This window comes from Bos grunniens, chromosome 13 (assembly GCF_055505025.1).
Source record: "Bos grunniens cultivar Pamir isolate PY7600 chromosome 13, Bosgru_T2T1.0, whole genome shotgun sequence".
Lineage (NCBI taxonomy): Eukaryota > Metazoa > Chordata > Mammalia > Artiodactyla > Bovidae > Bos > Bos grunniens.
Genome location: NC_141177.1, coordinates 23,697,098 through 23,716,152, shown reverse-complemented (window position 1 = coordinate 23,716,152; position 19,055 = coordinate 23,697,098). Strand labels below are relative to the sequence as shown.

The 19,055-nt window shown below is 54.6% G+C and overlaps 1 protein-coding gene across 9 annotated transcripts in view; it reads right to left on the bottom strand.

The window, feature by feature from the left end:
- Nucleotides 1–171: 171 nt before the first annotated feature.
- Nucleotides 172–19,055, bottom strand: part of SNPH (syntaphilin) — a 45,082-nt gene continuing 26,198 nt past the window's right edge. For 4 of the 9 annotated variants that reach the window (XM_086332656.1, XM_086332663.1, XM_086332657.1 and 1 more), the window contains 4 exons: nucleotides 10,902–10,998; nucleotides 10,105–10,311; nucleotides 7,661–7,810; nucleotides 172–4,574 (listed from right to left, as the gene is read on the bottom strand). In XM_086332656.1, coding sequence (XP_086188782.1) covers nucleotides 3,389–4,574; nucleotides 7,661–7,810; nucleotides 10,105–10,311; nucleotides 10,902–10,951 — 1,593 coding nt within the window. In that variant the 5' untranslated portion in view covers nucleotides 10,952–10,998 and the 3' untranslated portion in view covers nucleotides 172–3,388. Of the gene's footprint in view, nucleotides 4,575–7,660; nucleotides 7,811–10,104; nucleotides 10,312–10,901; nucleotides 11,221–19,055 lie in introns of those variants that run through there. The other 5 variants (XM_086332660.1, XM_086332659.1, XM_086332661.1 and 2 more) reach the window with 3 other exon arrangements.

Sequence of the window (19,055 nt, the reverse complement as noted above, 5' to 3'; positions counted from 1 at the left end):
CTGAGCCAGCTTGCAGCTCTCAGGTCCCCTCTACCTCAGGAAAGATCTCTGCCCCCTCAGCTCTTTCCAGGGTGTGAGTTTTGACTCCCATGCAGGTGGGGACAGCGTGAGCCCCCTTCATTCCCCTCACTGCCCCAAAAGACACAATATAAAGAAAACAGGCGATGGATCTGATTGTGTTTTCATGCTTTAATCCAGAGCTGTTCTGCTGTAGGTACAACTCTGTCAGATCAATAGGACAAAGGAGACAAAAGTGAAGACCCCTCCCCACCTCCCACCCCCTTCCTGTATCCCCTGAATTCTCTGTCAAGGGCATGGCTGAATTTAACAGTGCACTATGACTTGTTTGTACTGACCCCTAGGTCACAGAGGGGTCATGAGTTTACTGGGCAGAGGCCCCTCCGTAGGCCTCTACCCCAGAATTTTGTCACTTGCCCCCTGCACCGCCCCCCAGCAAGGCGCTACCAGGTACGCCGGTGCTACTGGTGACTGGGAACTGTGTTCATTGAAAAGCTAAGTTATCCCCTTGGGAGATATTTGGAATAAACTTCACTTGAGGCCAGCTCTCTGAGCAGAGTACTGCCCCTGACTCTGATTCCTGCTTGAGCCTGGACCAGAGGAGTAGCCTGGCCAACTCTGGCCTGGACCCCACAACTGAGGGGAAGCCAATTCTGGCAGCGGGGCTCCAAGGGACCAGCAGTTCCACAAGGTGATTCCTGAGAACAGTGTTGCTCAGGATCTAATCAGCTCCAGCCAGAGGCTGGGGAGAGGGGAGACCCCAGAGATTTCTGCTCTAGAAGCGGAGGGCAGGAGAGAAGGTCACAGCCCAACAGGAGGAGGTATTAAGCAGGAAGGAAAAGGGGAGCCTTGGAGGATGAGCACTCAGTGGGAGGCTCCGGAGCCCTGGCCTTGCCTCCAGCCCCACATTCTGGACCCTGCAGTCTGGGCTTGGAGCCTGAGCCGGCGGGCCGCTGCTTCTTACCGCTGGAGCCTCCCAGGCAGCTCTGCCCCTTTTGCATAGATGCGGGATCCCGAACACACACACGCACACAGGCACGAGCTGGAGCCTGGCTGACACGGTCCCAGCGCCTGTCCCGGGCTTGGGCCAAAGAGTCGCCTCCTCCATTGACAAGAGACAAAGCCTGTCGAAGGTCCCACCAGACCCCACAAAAGAGAGGACCCGGAGTGGGCTGGGGCCCCTCTGACCAGGCAGGCAGGTCTCAGGCCAGAGCAAGAGTACAGGGTGGCACCAGTTCCTCTCACCTTGTCCACAGACCTGAGTCCACACTCTTCCCGAGGGGCTTGTTCAGAATTAGGGACAGAGCGGACCACGGCCCTGGCCCTGACCACGTCCACCAAAACACAAGACACAGTAGGAAGGCCACAGACAGCAAGACGCAGACAGGAGCAGAGGGGCTATGCAGCTCGGCTAGATTCCAGGGGTGAAAAATATATAGATTTTATGTTGTCAAATATAGTCATATCTTTATTTTCTCGGCAAAGCTTTTGACTATTTCTAAGGAGACACTGCGCAGCTCCGTGAGTACACGGCACGAGGCGGGGTCCATGGCCAGTCTCGGCTTGGCTTTGGATGGGGGATGTCCACTGCCCCTCCACGTCATGACCCCTGGGTCCCGTGGGGCAGCCCAGCCCTGCCCCCAGAGTTCAGGTTTGGTTCGGCTGGGATCGGGGGGAGCTCCACAAGGATGGCAGGTCTGAGGCCTGGAGTGAGGACAGGGGGGCTTCGGAGGCGCAAAGCACGTGGCTGAGGGGCTCTCCCCCCAGCTGGTGGCTAGGCTGGCTGCCCACCCCCAGCATGCAGGCGTCCCCCGCACCAGCGGAGGCACAGAGAAGAAGGGCAGAGTCCACGAGTCAGGTGACAGCTGCTGAAACAGCGGGGTGGGCAAGCCACCTTGACGGAACCAGAGGGCCCCCCTAGGCCAGAAGGCTGAGTAAGACACAGGGTCCCAGCAATGCTCCCCACCCCTGCTCCAATGTAGGGCGTAACTCTGAGGAGTGGGTGGGGTGAGCAGACAGGTATACGCCCTGAAGGGGAAGAGGAATGGGTTTACTCTGTAAAATAAGAATGTTAATAAAGTGTCAGCAGCTTTGCTGGGGGACCCAGACGTGGTCCCAGGGAAGGAGGGGGGTGCCAGTGAACCTTTCCAGGTTGACTGGGCTTGGGCTGGCAGCCCCACTCCACTCCCACCTAGGAAACATCCCAGAGCACCCTGCTTTGGCCTGGACGGACATTACGGCTTCAGCACCTCATCTTGCCATTCACCCTGCTGGATATTCCTCCAGAGGCAGATAGGTGTAAGATTTAGGAACCCTCATCCTAGAAAGCAAGCAGCCACCTCAGGGGAGATCCCGAGATGCATGAGAACCAAGCCCCAAAATGAACATAGTGCAAAGCAGAAGTTGGTCCTAAGGTCTCTGGCGAAACCTGGGTGAGCTCCAGAGGCTGGAGTGAAACCAGCTGGGGTTGCTGAGCCCAGCCCTGCCTCCCAGGCTGCAAGGCCTCATCTCAGAGGCTGGAGGAGCCTCCTTGAGCTGCCAGCCCCATCTCCTCCTTTTGTGCTGGCAGAGTCTCCAGATGGGAGCTGGGGCTCAGGCCAGTCTGGCTCTCACAGAAGAATGACCTGACACCGTCAGAAACTCCAAGAGGAAAAGTGAGGTGGGGAAGGTCTGAGATGAACAGATAGACAGGGGACCCACACTGCCCTCTGCCACCTCTTGCCCATCACCATCTTTCCTCCAGCCCGTGGCCTGATTGTGCTCCCAAATCCCAAGTGGGGAGAAGTCTGAAGAGGCTGGAGCTCAGCACAGGCCAAGTCGTTCCAGACCTGCTCTGAGTCCCAGTCCCCTGCCTGTACTTTGGGTCACAGCTGCCTCCATCTGAGGAGATAATACTGGCCCAGAAGCCTGGGCTGAGGGCAAGGGGTGGCTTGGGAGACAAGGCCTGGCGTACACAGGGAAACAGACAGGACCTGGGGGCAGGGGATGAGGAGGCCGGGCTGACAAGTCAAGGCTGGCCTCCCCAGATCATCACACGGGAGACTTCCTGAGCAGCGGCTGCCCTGTGTGGGGGGCCTGGTGGGCAGGGGGGCTGGGGTGGGGGCCTCACCACTTTCTCTCTCTGCAGTGTGTCTGATCAGTGGGCCTCCCGGCTGTCGGTCTCTCTTCCCTTCTCTCCTGTTGCAGTTTTCGGACACCTTCCCCCAACCTTCACTCCCAGCCTCTGATACGGTTATTATCCTGAAAAAGCCACCTCCAAACCCCAAACTAAAGAAATAAGATGATGCCCCAGGGGAAGGTGTGAGAGGGAGGGCGGCACCCCTACAATCAGTAGTTGGGCTGTGGGAGCCTCTGCCCAGGCCGGCCCTCCTCAGAGCTGGGAGCTGCCTCCAGCGGTCGTGCCGGTCGGGCCCTGATGGCTCAGCGAGCGGCAGCTGATCCTGCGGATGGAGTGCAAGGCCACCGTGCAGCAGCCCCGCAGCAGGGAGCTGATGTTGTAAATGGGCTGGCCCTGGCGCCGCTGGGAGCGGCAGAGCCAGGCCACTGTGGGCACGGCGGGCACCACCACGGCCAGCAGATCCACGATATAGTGGCGGCTCCAGTAGCTCTTGGGCTCCTTCTCGGCCGTGGCTGCCTCCTCCTCCTCTTCCACAGGGCATGCCACGCTCACCGACGGGCTGGGGTTTGGGTGGGCACCAGGGTGGTGTGGGGTGGGCCCCCAGGTGATGGGCTCCGGGGCCTCCAGCTCGTCCCCCACCGTCACCACCACTGCAGAGTTGGGGTCTCTGGGCCCCGGAGGGTGGGGATCCGGCTCCAGGCGCCTGTCCCCTGACTCGGGGACCATCCCGCAGACTTGGGCCTGGGTCACTTTCTCCAGGATGGTGTCCAGGTCAGGCTGGGATGGCACGAAGTCTGTCTGGATGGCGCGCTCCTGCATGCAGCTGGCCTGCACTCCGGCCTCCGTGCCACACAGCAGCTTCTCATAGGTGTTGCTGGCGGGGAAGCGGGGCCCCAGGCTGAAGGAGCTGTGTAGAGACGAGGGCTCCTCGGGGCCGCAGTCCACCCCTGACGACAGCAGGCTGCTGGCCTCCAACGCCTCCGTCCGGCTCAGGGTGTCATCGTTGGCCGCGAAGCCACTGTCGACCCCATCCTCGGCCGAGGTGCCAGGGTGGTCCCCGGGTGGGCGGTCGCCGCAGACAGCAGGGTCGCTCAGCTTGGTGTAGGTGGAGCTGCGGGTGAGAGAGCGGGCCGGGGAGCCGCCAGCCGACTCGCCCGCACCGTCCTCCTTGGCCAAGCCGTTCTGGGCCACTTCCATGCTGTGCAGCAGCGTCTCCAGCTTCTTGTTCTGGATGTTGATGTCCACGAAGTACTTCTGCAGCCCCTTGTCCTTGTCGATCAGGTTGTTCTTGACGGTGTCGATGACCTGCTTGAGCTGCTTGATCTCCTTGCGGGCCTCCTTCAGGGCCAGCTGGGCCTCCACGCGGTGGCATTCCTCCTCAATCCAGTCCTCTTGCATGCGCGACAGCTGCGTCTTCAGGTCATCGATCTCTGTGTCCCTGTGAGCGGATGAGACACCGCACTCATCACCTGGCCGGGCACTCCATTAAGGACCGGCAAGGAGGGGGCTGTCCCCAAGGACAAAAAGCACTAAAAACAAAGGAACGACTCGATGCCGTCTTCCTCATCCTCTTTATTCCACTGGGGAAGCAGTGGGGGTGGGAGAGGGGTGAGGGGTCAGGACAGAGGAGCCCCTTCCTTGGGGACAAGAAGCCACCATCGCATTCCCACCCCCTAGAGCCGAAATGCCGACGACCGCCCACTTTTACCTCCACTACCCAAAGAAGAGAGTCGATGATGAAGACCTTAGTTAAAAATGCAATTGCTGTAACAACTTAATACATCCATTTAAAACTCTTAACATAAAACAACAAAAACGAAACCTAAAATCTCTGCTCTGCCCAGAGGGATGTGGCCTCCTACAAAAGCCGGTGCTGGAAATTTTCAGTGGAGGGTTATCTGGCCAGAGACTGCGGGGAGAGGGTGAAAAACCACTTTGTTTTTATGAGAGAAATTACTGCCGTGAATGTAGCTGATAATGTTACATCTTCCCTCCAGGGGAGGGGTGAGAAGTGGTGGATGAGTCCGAGGAGAGTGATGAGAACAGAGTGGCTGTCTTATCTGTGCTAGATGTGTCCTTCTTGTAAGTACTGTCCAGAGGAGAGGCCCAGAAGATTGCTGAAAAAGGCACAGAGCTACTCCCAAGAGGAGAGGCAAGAGCAGGCAACATGGACTGTCGGAAGAGTCTCCGCCAGAAACTCTCAGGCCTTTAAAATCCCTGAGGCTTAGATGAATCTGGGGGGCAGTGCAGGGGAGGGAGGTGAAGTAGGAAATGATGCCATCTAGCCCAGAGGTAAAGCCAGGGTGAAACTCATCAGGATGAGCTAAAAGCAGTAAGAAAGGAGGAAAATCTTTCATGGAACTGAACTCAACCTGCACGCAGACACTCATCCCAAACCCTCCATTCACATAAATAAAATCCAAATGGCATATCCGTCGCTTTGGGGTTTATAAGGCCAGCAGAGTGCCCAACCCAGATCCAGCATCGTGCTCTTTTCAAAGGCAGATTAGAAATTCAGGAAATGGGCCCAGGAATTTCACTCCACAAAACACTGAAGGGCCTGGGCCCTGGGGGGCTGCAGGCTGATCAGAAGTGGCATCAACTGGAAGGGGCAGAAGGGAAGGAAGGGCTGCCCAGCAGGGCACAGCTTGGCGATGGAAGTGGGGTGGCAGCGGGGACCTGCAGGGGCTCAGAGCCCCCACAGGTGCGGAGAAGACTGTCCACTCCTCCTGCCTTGCGGTGGAGGGCTCACTCTAGGGTAATACTGCTCACTGACGCTGAGCCCTGGGAGGAAGGGTGAGTTTGGAAGAAGGGACTGGGCGTGATCAGCTGGGCTGGGCCTACTCCTCCTTGGAGCTGGCAGGACCCCAGAGCTGTGGCTTCCCAGCCCTGTCTCGGTCTCAGGTGGTCTGTGGGATGTTATATTTGAACTGGGTCTTGAAGGATAAATTTGCCAAGGAAGTGAGATGGGGAAAAAGGGCATCTTGGAAGTGGGGATACAGTGTATGAAAGCACAGAGGGTAAAGCCATCTTTGAGGAGCAGGCAGGCTACTGCGGGAATGAGAGCATCACTGTTCACAGTGTGTGTGGAGGGTGACAATACAGTAAGTAGAGAGCGGCCAAGTTACCGCACAAGTCGTGGGTGGAGAGGCTGAGGAGCCGAGGTGCAGGCATGTCCAAAGCAGGGCATCCTGCCCAAACCACACAGGGCAGGTGGCCTGCTCTGAGCCACAGGGCAGTCCTGGAAAGGCAAGAGGGAAATGGGCTGTCTGCTCCCTGAGGACAGCAGAGCAAAGGGCCAAGCAGACCCAGGGCATCACTGAGAAGAAAATGGGAAATAGAAATCCTGGCTCTGCAGACAAGGAGTCCCACAGAATGCTGCCTGTGACCTCCTCAAGTTCCAAACCACAACAAATACAGACTGAATGGGGTACTTGGCAGAGCTCTGGTCAAGAAAGATGTGGTCTTACTTACTTATTATATATATATATATATAGATAGATAGATATGTATGTATGTATGTATATGTATAATAGACACATTCACAGAGGGAGAAAGATTAGTGGCTGCCAAGGATGGGGTTCTTGGGGGAGAAATGGGAGCATGATTGCTACTGGGAACAGGGTTTCTTTCTGGAGTGATGGAAACATTCTAGAATTAGATACTCTTGATGGTTGCACCATTCTGTGAATATACTAAAAAACCACCGAATTGTTTACTTTAGATAAGTGAATTGTATAGTACGTGAATTATATCTCAATAAAATTGTCCTATTAAAAAAAGAAAAGATGAAGGAAGCCGTAGTCATGGTGCCCTGACCCCCAGTGCCCTGCACAGCACCTTGTCCAGCTCACAGTTAGCTGTGTACCTGAATCCATACAGTTTGGAGAAGATGGGTAGATGATGCAAAGGTCAGAGGGCAGCCCTGAAGCTTCCATCATAAAGATGAAGCCACCAGCCTGGAAAGGTGAAGGCTGGGAGGGTCAGGACTGGCCCTCAGGTCTGGAGAATGAGCTCAGACAGGCTCACGGAGTCTCCTGGAAGACCCCTGGGCTGGGTGGGCGTTCAGAGAAAGGTTCCTCGCAATGAATGAGGAAGAAGGCACCTGGGCCTGAACGGTAGGTCAGGAGCCCCTGGTGACCCCCTGGGAGGAGGCCAAGGAGGGTTAACAGGTTGTTTCTCCCCCCCCCCGCCCCCGCGGCCCCCCCTCCAACCTCCCCGCCCCACGATGGGCAGGTCAGCCGGGAAGAATGCCCTGGGCTCCTACTCCCCAGGTAGAAAGGAGCCAGGGCACGAGAAGTGGCCAAAAGGGGCTGCCAGGCTCCGACCGAGAGAGCACTGCCTTGGAGTGAGAGGGAAAGCGGGGAGGCCGGGGAAACTGCTTTCGGCCTGGTCCTAAGCAGCCACCTGAAGCTTCAAGGAGCAGCTGAGGGAGGGAAGGGACGGGTGGGGTTTTGCGGGAGAGAGGAGCCCCCAGCCACTCCTTCCTCCCAGAGATGCCACGGGCCCTGGCCTCCTGCTCACCGGTCCTGGAGCCGGTCCTGCGTGTCCTTCAGCCGGGCCTTCAGGTGCCGGATGCACACCTCCTTCTGCTGCAGGGGCGTCAAGTACTGCTCCGGGGTGGGGGGCTTGATGCCATGGTTGTCACTGCACAGCGTGTACTTCATGGAGCGCCTGCCAGGGGGCGCTCGTCAGCGGGGAGCGAGGAAGGGGCCTGGCGATGCGCTGGGCCTCCAGGAGAGAGGGAGCCCCGTCCACCCATCCTGGTGCCCCGCCCACTCACCCTGGAGCCCCGCCCACCCATCCCGGTGCCTCACTCCCCTCTGGTGCCCGGCCCCCCCTCCCCGCCTCCAGCGCCTTAAAGGCCAGGCCTCCCCCTGTGCCCCTGTGGGCATGAGAACACCCGGCCCTTCTGGAAGGTAGGTTTTATTAAGGTTCTTTGAGGCAAGAGCATAGCGTCGAGGTGGGGAGGTCAGGGCTCCTCTAGCTCGGGGTGGGGAGATACATCACAAAGCATGTGGACAAGCCTGGTACCACCCAGGGCTTGCGCTGCAGCCCAGGGCTGAGTCTCCCATCCCAGAGAATAAAGCTGAGACAGGGAGAAGCCTGTCTCTCTCCATGTAATTATCCCGGGGCTTGCCTGGTGGGCAAGGACTTATCCGTTGTATATGTGAGTGACTGGGTGTGCAAATCTAATCACTGTACCGCAAGAACCATATGAGCTGGCTCTGTGTCGTCGTCGTGACCATCGCCTAAACGTTCATTCTGTGTAAGGCAGGTACCGAAGTGGTAGCCTGTCATTTCCCTGGCATAAGGTGGGTGATAGTTAATATAAAATTAATGGTGTGTAAGTTTTCTCACTGTTCTACAGCTGTGCCTTCGGAGGATCACATTACCCTACAGTAGGCCTTTCTCTGGTAATTGGAGAAACTGCCTATCAGTCTGTCATCACTGTAAGTGGTTTTTAGACAAATGTAACAATGTTTCTCATACCATATTATGAATATGACTGTAATACTGTATGCCATAACATTTTTATAATGATTCATTCATTAGATAGGCTAGGCTACCCTGAAGCAATCGTATTGCTGCTTCTTTGTTATCAATGTGTATTGTTATCAATACATGCATCATTATACCTGTAAGTAAATATGAATTTCTTTTTCACATGATCTTTTCATTTTTGATGTCTAGTCTTAGTGATGCATATAATCCCTACAGCGCTTTGTGTCATATAAGACAATACTGACGTCCTGACAGGTGATTCATCTTAGAAACAATGTAAACATACCGTGTCAATATATACAGTGCTGTAAACATATTCTCTTGTGCTTATAATTTTCTTAACATTTTGTTTTCTCTAGTTTACTGTATTGTAAGCATATTGTTGATAGTACATATAACACACCAAATATGTGCCAGTCAACTGATTATGTTATAAAGGCTTCTGCTCGACAGTAGGCAGTTATGTTTTGGGGCAGCCAGACGTGGTATGTGGATTTTCAACTGCACAAGGGGTCAGTGCCCCAACCCCCCTGTTGGACCAGGGTCAACTATTCTAGGACACTATTCTAGGACACACGTTCACACAAATGCAGGTCAATCCTTCCCATCTGCACGTGCCCACTCATGTTCTAGAGGCACATGGGAGCCCAGATGTGCATCGACTGTTCATAACATCGACCTGTTCATAGCTGTACCCTGAGGTGGAGGCAGGCTGGACATGCACTGCTCCCAGCAGCCACACTCCCCTGCATGGGGTGGTGCAGATGTGCATGTGTGTTGAGCACACCCAGCTCCCACCAGTGCCAAGGAGGAGGAGTTCCCACCCAGAGGAGGCGGGAGGGCCAAGGCTTTCATCCAGGGGTCAGGAGCACCCCTATCCCACCAGCAGACCACAGCCTAGCCTCCTCAACTCACAGCTTCCTGCCTTCTCCCCAACAGAACTCCCATTTTGCTTAGGTGGCCCTGCACGTGGAAGCACTAACCCTCCCTGAAGCCAGTCAGTCACACCTGGCACCTGCCAGCACAGTGTAGACAGAATTTACTGGGGAACGTGTCGTGTCTCAGAAAACATGAGCCTGGCGTAGAGGGGAGTGGGGGTTGGCCTTCTGCCTTCTTCTTCCTTGGACGTGGACCTGATGCCTGAAGGTGTCAGAGCCAGCTGTACACTAAGGATGGTGGAGGTGGGGTCCTCGACACTTTAGGGAGTCGCCCACTTCTGGCCCCTTGTTCTGAAAGCATCACCCCTAGTTTGTCTCAGCCACTGTCTTTGGTTATGTGTAGCTGGGTATGATCATATCCATCTTACAGATGGGAAACTGAGGCTCAGAGAGAAGGGACTTTCTCAAGGTCACACAGCCAGGGAGTGTGCTAGAGTTGGGGATGGTTAGAACACCCACACCCCCCAGGCCCCAAGGCGTTCAGGTTCCCCGCCAGCTGGGAGGCAGAAGGGAGGGGCTGGTTACCTGGGCGTGGGGCTGCTGTCACTGCCCTTGCAGGAGCCTGAGTTGCTGCTGCTACTGAGAGAAGAGGTGCCGTAGGCATCCCGCACACTCACGGGTGGAGAGGTGCGCCTGGAGGCAGGGAGAAGAGGCAGGTGCTCGTTCTGGCTGGTGGGCAGCTGCGGACACTGGGCGAACACCGCCAGGCCGCTGCGGCCCAGAGGGCCCCCACTTTGGGGTCACCGCCGGGGAGAGAAGCAGAGGGGAGAGTGGGGGGACAGAACAGACAGGGGTGACAGAACAGACAGTGCAAATGAAGATGGAAAACCAGGAGGCAGGTCCTCCTGGCTCCCCAGGACAGAGGCGGAGGCTGAGCAGGGCTGTGGGCCAAGGGTGGGGCCCAGCTACCCCTAGCGAGGGTCCTCAACGTCCAGGGTCCCTCAAGCCCAGAGGGAAAGGGCCCTGCGTGAATTGAGATGGAGGTGGGGAGGACCGGGCAGGCAGGCATAGGGGCAGGAGGAGGGGCATGCGTGGAGTCTGGGTGAGCCCGGGTGGAAGGCTACATGCTGTCTTTGTGAGGATGGAACAACAATATTAATGATGGGAAGGATCCAGTGGTTTAAGTCTTCAGAGAACTTTTCTATCCACAGTGTCATCTGAGCCCTTAAATAGTTCCTGAGGCAAGTGTCAGCAAGCCCATTTTAAAGACGGGAAAAATGGGGGCAATGACTTGCTCCAAGACAAGTGGGTGGTGGACTGGAGGCAGAGACCCCCTCCCCCCACTTTCAGAGGCCAAGACTCCGGGCAAGGGGGAGACTCACCTGCGGGATCCACCAGAGGCCCGTCTACCACCTGGCAGGGACATGGCCATGAGGCTGCGGGTCCGGGTGAGGGGCGGGATGGGCGGTGTCCCCGGGGCTGAGGAGAGAGGGCGGGTTGGGGGGGCCGTGGGGAGGGCCGGGCCCGGCCACGTCATCCTCTCGCTGGGGCCGCTGCCCGGCATGGCTTCTCCTCTCACCCTTCAGCAGGACACTCGGGACCAGGCAGGGGGCTGGCAGGCAGGCTCTGCCCACGACTGCCTCCACCAGTGAATTTAGCAGGCTCCCACCACCCAACTTAAAATCACGGTCGTCAGAGCCTCAGGACGGCCAGAAATCATCAGTCCAGCCCCGTGTCCTCAGATGAGTGGATGGTGCCCCAGAAGAGCAAAGGCCTCCCCCCAGGTCACACTGGCACTGGGGCAGGGCCTCCTGGTTGCCTCAGCCCAGCACTGAGTCTGGCTGTGAGCCAGGGTCCCTGGACCCCTGACTCTCAGACCCCCACCCCTGTGCTGGTCAATCCACCCTCCTCCTTGGAGGGGACTGCAGGCTGGAGGACTCCTGGAGCATCACCAGGAAGCCCAGATTAGGCTGGGCTAGTCTTGACGTCCTTCCCAGGGTGCCTGTTGGTGCGAGGCTCAGGGCTTCCCGTCTATAGGGGAGACAAGACAGACCAACACACCAGCACACGTGTAGAAAGACATATGGATACACATGAACATGAAAAGGTACCGCATCCCTGCCATTCCAAGGCGTGCCGCACAGGGCTCAGTGAACATGCTCAGGGGGCCTGTCCACAATGCAGGGCATGCAGCCCTTGCCCGCCCCACCTCCACTGCCCACATGCTACACACAGGCACGCCTGTGCCCATCCATGCAAATGCGCATGCTCATTTTGGGATGCACGAGGAACTCAGGGCACAGGCTCAAAGCAAATGAGGAAGGAGACAGATGGGAGAAGAAGACACTCCCCCACCCATTCAGAGCATCACTGTAGGCTGGACCCAGTAGGAAGGGACCATGCCTGTGGAGATCCATCCTCGGCCCTCTTGACAAGTGGGTAGGGAGACTCAGATCTGGGCTCCTGCCTGGGGATCCCTCGGGCCCTTTCCTGGGTAGGGGCTTGGGTTCTGAGGGCAGCTCTACAGAGGTTTAAGGGAGGGAGAGGCCCCATGCTGGGCTGTGTTGGCTGTTGTGGGAGGTCTGTGCTGGGCTTCAGCCCAGAGCCCCTAAAGGCCAGGGAAGGGAATGGGCCTGGACTCTTTGCAGCCAACATGCTAGTTCTGTGCCAGCTCCAGAGACCCCAGTCCCCTCCTTCTACACTCAGAGCAGGGACTAAGGACAGTCGCCTGGGTTACAGGACTCGGCCGAGGACACCGTGCAGTGGACCTTCCTCCATGCTGGGAGAGAAGCCGTTGCCAAGCCCTACTCCACGCCAAGACCCCGTGCTAACCACGTTACGTACATTACGCCATCGACTCCTCCCAACAATCCTATGAGGAAGTGCTGTGATTAGTCCCTTTACAGATGAGGAATCTGAGAGGGAAGGGACTGCCTGAGTCCCTGCCCCAGTGTGGCAGGGCCAACACCTGAGCCAGGCCAGCACCAGATGCTGAGGGGCTGGATCACGAAGCACCGATCCCCTGCCCAGGGCACCACCCCTTCCCACGTCAGGGCCTCTGAGGATCCCGGCCGCCCTGGCCAGTGGCGAGGCTGCCTCCTGAGCAGACAAAGGTGCTGCTCAGGTGGCCTGTTTCCTGGCTGGGACACAGACATGGTCTGTTCCCTTGAGGGCCTGGACATAGCCAGCATTGTCTGCCCAGAGGTGTCAGGTGCCAGGTACAGGAGCCGCCGGCACCCCACCTGTTATCTGAGCTGCTCGACCTGACTTGGCAATGCATCCCACCCACCATGCCTCAACCACCCAGGCAGGCCTCCTGGAACCGCAGGGCTGGCCCTCAGAGGAGGAACCGTGGGACAGGGGCTGGGGGGACAAGGGTGCTCCTTCATACTTGCCAGGAGGCCACCAGTGTCTTAACACCTCCTAGGCACAGGAGGGCCTCAACCAGGAGCATGGGGGAGGGGCTGATTGTCCTTACTCGTGGGTGGACAAGGGCTTCAAGGATCACCTGTCTTTTTTCTGTTTTTAATTGGAGGATAATGGCTTTACAATATTGGGTTGGTTTTTGCCATATAGCAAAGTGAATCAGCTATATGCACACACATACCCCCTCCCTTTTGAGCCTCCCTCCCACCCCCCACCCCTCATTCTACCCCTCTAGATTGTCACAGAGCACGGAGCTGAGCTCCTTGTGCTATACAGCAGCTTCCCACTAGCCATCTATCTTATGGGATGTATATATGTCAATGCTATGCTCCAATTCATCTCCCCCTTGGTCATCTGTCATTGACAGACCTCGTCTGTCTGCTACCAGGTGACCATGCTGAGTGCTATTATGTGCCTTGGCCCATTATTCAAAATAAAAATCCTTCGAGGCAGGATCTGTTATCACATTTGGGTCCAAGGTCGCACAGCTGCACGTCCAGTAGACCCTGGCCTCTAGCCCCAGTCAGCCTGGCTTCACTGGCCATCCTCCCGTCATCACTTCTGGCTTTTGGGAGGATGCTGTGCCTTCAGGAGGACCTTCAGAGAGGCAGGACTCAGAGCTGAGGCCAGGTCTCGCTCTTCCAAGCTAGCTCTGGTGAGTGTTGCTAAGGAGCTTGCAAAGCCTGGGTGGAGCTCTAGGCTCCAGTCCTGGGAGGCAGGCACCAGGCCCGCTTTGCCTTGGAGCTGCGTGTGGCCTTATACAATGAAGGCTTTGTCCCCATTCCTACCTTGCTTGGCAACCAATCCCACACCTCCCTCCTCTCTTGCTCCCTCTTCCTTCCTCTCTGGCCTGGGGAGGGGTGGGGCAAGGGGATGGCATTTGTACCTGGATGGAGCCGACAGTCTCCTGGGAGGCCAAAGACAGCCATTCATCTGGGACAGAGGTGGAAGTGGCATTTCCCCTGCTGGGATGAGACCTTGCAGGCTGGAGTCCCTCTGGGAGGGCAGAAGATACCCAGGCCCAAAGGGAGTCACCTCCCCAGGATCTAGCCCAGAAGTGTTGGTGAGCACCCTGTGCTCTCTCAGGTCCTCCCTCCCTTCTGAGCCCCAGAGAGGAGGTAAGTTGCCATGGCGTTTGTTGCCATGCCAACTGCTTGGCCTGGAGTCCTGTAGACCTATCCCAAGGTGGCCACTGGAATGGAAGGTGGAAAGGAAACCCCTAAATGTGGGGAACTGGGCTGACAGTCGCCCATCATCTCCACCCCAAGGTAAGCCCAGCCCCATTTCCCCATCCTGCCCACACCTTGACAACCCTGTTGGATCCACCCCTCTCATCAGTCCCTCACACACCCAACAATGGGAGCTTGGGAGATGGAAAGAGTCGGAAATAGTCTAAGCAATCTGGGCTCAAATCCCAGCTCTGTCATCCTCTAGCTGCCTGCCTTGGGCAAGTCATGCCACTTCTCTAAGCCTCAGCTTCATCATCTGTAGGTATAACAGAAAGCTCCTCATATGGTTACTGTGAGGATGAGATGGGATAATTCATGCACGGGGGCTTAGCCCAGTGCCCACCATACAATGAACACACAAAAATGGGAACTGCCAGGATTTGGGTAGTAGGTAACTGCAGTGCAATGTGAGCTTTGAAAGAGAAACATTCAAGGGATAATAGTGGCTTCAGGAAGGTCAGGGAAAGAGTCTTCAAAAGGAAATTTACACTGGGCCTTAAGGGGTTAACAGGGGTTCACCAGGCAGAGAAAGCGCATGGGAGGGATGGAGAAGCCTGGGCAAAGGCGGTGAGTAGTTCAATAGAACAGCGTGGCTGCTTGGGGAAACTAGGGGGCCTAGTGGCGGCAGGGGCACAGCGGGAGTGAGGCTGCAGAAGGAGGTGGGGCCAGACCACACCGCGCCACGAAAGCCAGAATCTTGTCCTGTGGGCAACAGGGAGCCATGGAAGGGTCTTAAAATGGGGATGGACATGATCAGATTTGCACTTTAGAAAGTCCTGCACGTTTGTGGACCATAGCTGGAAGGGAAGAAGAATCGAGGCAGAGAGACCGGTTAGGAGGTTATCAAAAAATTAGAAGGGCCTGATTCAGGGCATGGGCTTCCCAGGTGGCGCTAGTGGTAAAGAACCTGCCTGTCAACGCAGGAGACATAAGAGATGTGGGTTCAATTTCTGGGTTGGGAATACCCCTGGAGGAGGGCATGGCAACCCACTCCAGTATTCTTGCCTGGAGAATCCAATGGACAGAGGAGCCTGGTGGGTTATAGTCCATAGGGTCTCAAAGAGTCAGACACAATTTAGCGTGAATGAATGCAGGGCAGCCCAGGAACAATGGAGAAAAGGGCATGGGGTCTCCTGGAAATTCATCAGAGGCCCCCAATTAAGTAAAACTTAGGGCATAACTCATTTTTTTTTCTTTTTAGGTAAGAATTGGATTTATTTAGAGAGAAACACTCCACAGACAGAGTGTAGGCCATCTCAGAAGGAGAGAACAGCCTAGCGGAAAACTCTTGACCATGGCATTCAAGGCCCTCTCGTCTCTACCCTGTCCAGCCAGCTCTCAGCTGCTTGCTGGCCCCCGAGGAAAGCCCTGTTTGTTGCTCCATGTCTTTGCAAAGGCCGTCTGCCCAGCCGACAGCACCTGCCCTGCCTTGTCCTCATGCGTACGCTGCACTCTGTGTTAGGGTCTGCCCTGCAGGCCTTTCCTCCTGGGACTCCATCAGTCACTTACTCTCTTGACCACTTAGCATGCCATGGCTTAGGTTGAAACTCAGGGAACACCACCCTCTGGGGAACTTCATAAAAATAAACACAATCAACACACAACAGTTAGTAACACAATGAGTTAAATAGGCACATATGATAGACCAAGTGGTTGGATTAGATGGTCTCCAAGACGGTTCTGGATCCAACATTCTCTGCTTCTAGGGCTGTGAATTAAATGACAGAGTCCTAATTGATGCTTTCTTCCCTTTCAATGACTAGAACCCCTGGGTTTCAGTTTCTCCATCTGTAAAATTAGGAAGCTGCATTCTTCAAAGAGAGACATGATGGCATTTTACTCAATCAGTGAGTCACGGGGGAGAAACCAGGCATTTGGGTTAATTTAATATACTAGCTAAGTGAAAGTCCCTGTATGTACCATAAATTATCCTCCGCCCCCCCTCCTCCAAAGAATTAGCCATCAATAAAAGAAGAAAGCTATCCAAAAATCCAAGGGAACAGAACAATCTGTGTCTGATGACTCAAGCCTCTCCCAGCTGTGGAAAGCAAAGCAATGCAACCTACAGACCAGAACTTGGGCAAAATCCTTTCTCTGCCAAGACTACACCAGAAGGCAGAACATTCCACCTGTCAAGCTGCAGAGCGCCTGGTGCTCCTAGAACGCTAATGCAGAGAGAAGCGGCAGGTGGAAGACGGGCCTGGGAGTGTTCCAGCCTCCCTCTCTGGATCTCCAGGTTAGTGCTCTGAGCGCTGCTTATGGCTGAGGGGTTTGGTAAACTTCCCCTGGCTTCAAAACCTCATCACCCACTATGCTTCTCCACACTGTCAGCAAAAGCCAGGACCTTTCCTCCTGGACACGGAAAGGGAGGCGGTAGCAGCACGTCTCCTGTCTTGTTTCCTACACAGGCTGCCTGCAGAGCTGGAGCCACAGAGGCAGCCACTGGACTCCTTCTCACTTTGGCGACCCCAGCACAGCATAGGGCAGACCCACAACTTGGCCACACACTGCGAAGGCTCTCAAGGCAACCAGGATGGAAGTGAGGGTGGAGACGTCTGCTATGCTGGGTAGTCTCCGGTGGTTACACTCAGATCCCAGAGCTTGGAGGGCATGGAGCCCAGTGGTCTTCAAACCACCCAGAGAACTTGCCCCTGGGACTGCAAGGGGCTGTGGGCTCAGGCCTCCTTCCCCCTTTCACCTGGAGAGGCTCCTCTTGTATCTATTCTACCTGTGGAAGGTCCAAAGTAAGACTCCTTTTTCGGTTTTGCAGGTTAAACATCTATGTAATGTATATTTTCCATGATGAGATACTCCTTCATATCCACTAGGATGGCTATAATCAAAAACACAGATGATAATAAACAGGGGTGAGGATGCAGAGAAATTGAAACCCTTGGGTGTTGCTGGTGGGAATGTAAAACAGTATGGTACAGCTGCTGTGGAAAACAGGCTGGCAGTTCTTCAAGAAGTAAAACATTGAATTACCAAATGACCTAGACGTTCCACTGGTGGGTATTTACCCCAAAGAATAGAAGATGTTCAAACAAAAACTTACATAGGAAATGTCCATAGCAGCACTGCTCACAACAGCCAGAAGGAGGAAATGACCCGAATCAAATGTCCATCGAAGGATGAATGGACAAAAAGTATGGTTTATACATTTGGTGGGATATCATTTAGTCAGAAAAAGGAGTGAAGTATTAATATATGCAACAACATGGATGAACCTTGACAGTCTCATGCTGAATGAAAGAAGCCAGACACCAAAAGCCACACGCTGTGATTCCATTTGTATGAAGTGTCCAGAACAGGCAAATCCATAGAGATAGAGAGCAGGTTAGCGGTTGCCAAGGGCTGGGGGAAGGAGGAGTAGGGGATGACTGCTAGTGGGCATGGAAGTGATGAAAATGCTTTAGAATTAGAAAGCAGTGACAGATATACAACTTTGTGACTATGCTAAAATCCTTTGTATCATACATTTAAAAGTGTGGATTTTATGGTATGTAGCTATATATCAATAAAAAATATAATCTATATAATATTTATTTCAAATGAACTGGTATAAAACGACAGGCATGGTCCAAGAAGGGGAAGGGAATGGCCCAGGATGGCTCTGCAAGCAGAGACCGGACAGGGACCAGAAGCAGCCCCCCTGTTCTACCTGACTTCAGGCCGCCGGGTCCGGGCAGCTGCTGCCCTGCTGCCCCTGAGAGCCTGGAGGAGACGGCGACCGAGGCTGCCCCTTTTGAAGGTTTGGAATATCCCCAACTCCATCTGATTCTCACAGATTCCCTGTGGAGGGAGGCCAGGTGGAGACTGATCCATGGACACGTGGGAAATCTGAAGCTGCAGAGCTTTTGAGATCACTCAAGGTCACACCTGGACGTCTAGGTCTCAAGTGCCTGCATTTCTACTGCATCATGAAGGTCTCACAGCGCAAGAGATCTGGGACATGTATTGTTATGCTGCATGAAAAAGCAAAATTCTAGTTTGCTGGGAGATCCTAAAATACCGTGGTAGACATGCGGGGTTACATCCCCAAATCCTGTGCTCCTCATGCTTCCATAAAAGGAGGACATCGCAGGTGGAGAAAAGGGAGGCCTCACACACTCTTGGTGGCAGTGTAAAATGAGGCAGCCTCTGAGGAAAACAGTGTGGAAGTTCCTTAAAAAACTGAAAATAGAACTACCATATGATCTAGCAATTCCACTCCTGGGTATATATCCAGAAAAACCAGTGACTTGAAAAAACATAGGCACCCTAATGTTCAACAGCAGCACCATTTACAAGAGCCAAGACATGAAAACAACGCAAGTGCCCATCAACAGAAGATTAGATTAAGAAGGTGTATATGTATATATACGTACACACATAAAACGAATCTTACTCGGCTGTAAAAAGAATGAAATGTTGCCATTTGCAACTGTGGATGGACCTAGAGAATATTATGCTTAGTGAAATGTCAGAGAAGGACAAATCTGTGATATCACTGATATCTGCAATCTAAATAATAATACAAATGAACCTATATACAAAACAGAAATATACTCACAGATATAGAAAACAGACTTGGAGTTACCAAAGGGCAGAGGGAAAGGGAAGTGACAGATTAGAGGCTGGGGTTAATGGACACAAACTACTGTATATAAAATAGATAAGTAACAAGGATGTGCTGAAAAGCAGTGATCCCCAACCCTTTTGGCCCCAGAGACCAGTTTCATGGAAGGCAGTTTTTCCATGGACCAGTGTGGGGAGATGGTTTTCAGGATGATTCAAGCTCATTACAGTTACTGTGCACTTTGTTTCTATTATTATTAAATCAGCTCTGCCCCAGATTAGATCTGAGGCATTAGATCCTAGAGGTTGGGAACCCCTGCTGTC